Here is a 3,850-nt window from a genome sequence, read left to right as displayed (position 1 = left end):
AGCTTCAATTGACTAATGATTTCAACTACGAAAATACTGAAATCCCCACAAAACCTCTTCTGATTATATAACATACTTCATTGACAGAATCGGAATAACACTAAAAACTAGACAACATGACAAACCAATTAGTAAATAGTATAAATTTAAGTACTGTCCTTTGAAACATGCTGTTCGTGTGAGTGTCAATAATAATATTCAGCTGACAACGCTAAAATAGGAAATAGAGGGAACTAAAATTTGTTATCCAATGTATAGACGTTTGACTCCTTAATTGCATAATTCATAAAGTAATACCATGTAGCCAAATACTGTTCTTAAGAATATTTTAAGATTAACTGATTTCAGAATATGGATAATTATTTCGATTAGCGTAAAACAAAAGATAATACACTGGACATATGAAGCGTAAGGAACTGGACTGAAATTCTGGCTCTAATATCGACACTGAGATCCAGGTACATATAGCTGATGAGTCCTAATTGGGACGAAACATGTGTTTTAGATCTCACTGCTAATTACTAACCAACTTTACTTAAAAATCAAAAACACCGTGTCTTAACAATGTAACTGTTAAATTGGAGTGAGCAGTTTTTTGATGATTATTTATTCGAGATGATGAGAATAAAGGGGACTTATAGAATTTATGGATGTTTTTCAAGACAACGATAAAAGCGTTTATAAATAAATTATTGAACTTAGAGAACTCAATACCACTAGTATATTTGTACTTGAGATTCTTATACAAAATAATCTCAATACCATCTCAATGGGCAGCTAATATATCTCTATTTTCTTCTATAAAATGATTCAGATCATGCTTAAATGATCTTTATTTGAAATAATGACATATTCATGTATTCTTATTGGATTTCTCATTTGAAATAAACAGTATTACCGCGCGAATGGTTCAACAATTCAAGTGTTTCTTCAAATGACTGATTGAGAAATTGTTTCCACATTATTTTCCTCATTATCCTTGTCTCCTCTTAACTTCCATTTCTAGTCTAGTTGACCTTTTATCTTTTTATATGTAAATGTCCTTAACAAGTCTATGTGTGATCAGATTGTTCGAAATCTATAGCGCTAATATATCAATCACATAATTCTGATGATCTTCATCTTCACAATTGATTGATCATTGGATGGTGATCAATGTCATGCGTGTCAAGTTCGTTCTCAGTGCCAAGTAGCACGAAACCCGGGTCCAGGGTTTCCTGTCGACCACTTCTAACCACCATCTGATCTTCATCTTCTTATTACACTATGGAAATTTATCAAACGAGCTAATTGCTTCAAATGAATTGATTTTAAAACTTGAAACTACTTACTGGCTAAATGAATATAGAAATAGTTACTAGGGGATTAAATTTACCGGGTTTTTTGACACACTTCGAACAGTCTGGTCATATATATTGTTCTGTCAAAATTTATAAAAAGGACTTATTACTTTAAATTTTCAGAAATCCAAAACTTCAATGAGTATTTAGTCCTTAGAAGTCTTAAACTAGGACAAAATAGCTACTCTGTATTCCCTAGTTTTACTCTGTTAGTCAAATTTTTTTAAATAAAAACTGTTTCAATGAATTTCCTCATATTACTTATCCATATCATATTCGTTTTGATGATTAAAATATGATACGAATCGTTAACTGATAACCATTAATTCTTATAGTTGAATTCATGAATCGATTTGAGCTAGACAACCATTGAAAACTTGGAAAAAATGGATGGAACTCCTCAACAGTGCGCATCTACGATCCTATCTCGCACGCGAACACTTAACCTCTAGACTATTGAGCTGGCATCCAACGGTGTTAATGTATAACTTCAATCGATCCACGATTTTGAGCAACCATTCATCCATTTTGTGCGATAGATAGCTGTCACTATCCGACACGGATTGGACTCAACTGGCCACAGTTTCTCAGTGCTTCTAGTGCTTCCAGGTTTTTAACGATGATCTATCTTAGATCGATTTATGAATTTAATCATAAGACTTTAATACAATCTCCACAAACCTTCCCCCCATTCTGATAATAACCATTAATTTATCTATACTAATACTGAACTAAAATATTATAAACTTACCTCGAAATAAAACTTTAATTCTACGATCACCTTTACCAGTTAATCCAACTAAATATTTAAGATCCAAAATTAAAGACATCTCATGAATCTATTCACTATAATTAATATATTCCAATAAAGATCCCTTTATGTTTTTAAACTTGGTATCATTCAATGAATAAAGATTAACTTTCTAAACTTTCATAATCATAACTATCATAGTATAAATACCTACTCAACTATGTACAATATGAATGAGTATATTAAGTATGATGTGAAAGTGTTCATCAGTCAATATTTGTATATGTATATATGTATATGTATATGTGTATATTCATGAAATAACAGACCAAAAAATGCCTTTCATATAAAACTCTTCTTCTCGATTGAAATACATTTTTATACTTTTAAGTATGGTGTCATTACTTTTAACGATCACGTGGTTACTAGTACTACTACTACTCCTACTAATAATAATAATAATAGTAATACTAATAGTAACCAATTGTAAGTTGATCAAATGGCATTGAGCCAATATGATTTATAATACACATAAACACAATAATGATAAACGTATAAAGAAAAATCAAATTTTTTCTTTCTCGATTACTCAGGACAATTAAGATTTTATCATTTGAAGTAATCAATAGTTTTCATAGTTGAAAACGTGAGTCAATTGAAGCTAGATCATCATGGAAAACCTGGAAGCATTGGATGGCCGTTTCGTCCAGGTTTTCCATGGTTGTCTAGCTTTAATTGACTCACGCTTTCAACTATGAAAATACTAAATCTCCACAAAAACCCGATCTGATAATGAATAAAATCAATATTTGTTGGATTTTTCTTCATTATTTTGATTAATAACATATAGGTAGTTAGAATACATGGTTTTTGCTTGATTGATTTTATGATTTTTTATATATAGTTGAGATCATGAGTCAACTGAAGCTAGACCATCATGGAAAACCTGGAAGCATTTGACGGCCGTTTCGTCCTAGTGTGGGACTCCTCAGCAGTGCGCATCCACCATCCCGCCTCACGAGATTCGAACCCAAGACCTACTAGTCTCGCGCGCGATTGTTAAATTTATTACTGAGTAATAATTTAATGTAGATGATTTAGTTGTATTAGAGGTCACTTGCTCTTTGGATAGTTTAATGGTAAGGCCTCTGATATTGATAATAAGTGATGTTGGTTAGTATCCGACATAGAGAATCGATTATTGCAAAAATTACAGAAACCTATGATTGATGAGTCCTGGTTAGTTTTGAAATCTCTGTCTATCAGGGTTTTTTGTTAAATACCTTTCACCACCTAATATCAAGTAAGAGTAATTTAATCATAAGTTTTTGTTAGCTTCAAGAATAATGAAAATCAAGAAATTGGTCAGCTATTGTTTGGTTAGGTGTTGAAAAATTATTTTCTCCAAATTAATATGAACTCATCATTCCCTTGTTTTAATTGATTGTTAAATGGCTATTGGCAACTGACATGGTATAAGGTTATTTTCAGTTCTAGGAAGATTTTATTCATTTAAGGCTAGTTAAGAGCCTTTTGATGATATTTTATAGTCATTTAACTGCTTATAAATTATTTCTTTCCATTTCATGTAATTTGTAATTAGATGATTATAGTTTTACTAACACTCTCAATTAGCTGGTTGGCGGCCTATGCTCCATTGGGAGTAACAGGAGTAAGTAGGTAAGTAAGACTACGTTGACATTTAAAACATTGATTTACGTTAAGTTAATATTTATTTAAAGTAAGTATAAATAATAAT

General features: G+C 31.2%; 1 protein-coding gene across 1 annotated transcript in view; it reads right to left on the bottom strand.

Annotated features, from left to right (window-relative positions):
• Smp_163750 (putative otoferlin) overlaps positions 1-2,170 on the bottom strand; it is a gene marked incomplete at both ends in the record, with an annotated part of 111,382 nt that extends 109,212 nt beyond the window's left edge. Inside the window, one exon of the mRNA XM_018790323.1 lies at positions 2,092-2,170. Within this exon, the coding sequence (XP_018655678.1) occupies positions 2,092-2,170 (79 nt within the window). The remainder of the gene's footprint in view (positions 1-2,091) is intronic.
• Between the last annotated feature and the right edge of the window lie 1,680 nt (positions 2,171-3,850).

The sequence above is a fragment of the Schistosoma mansoni genome, chromosome W, assembly GCF_000237925.1.
Source record: "Schistosoma mansoni strain Puerto Rico chromosome W, complete genome".
NCBI classification, from domain to species: Eukaryota; Metazoa; Platyhelminthes; class Trematoda; order Strigeidida; family Schistosomatidae; genus Schistosoma; species Schistosoma mansoni.
Note: the sequence above shows the minus strand (reverse complement) of the source record. Positions and strands in the feature narration are given on the sequence as shown.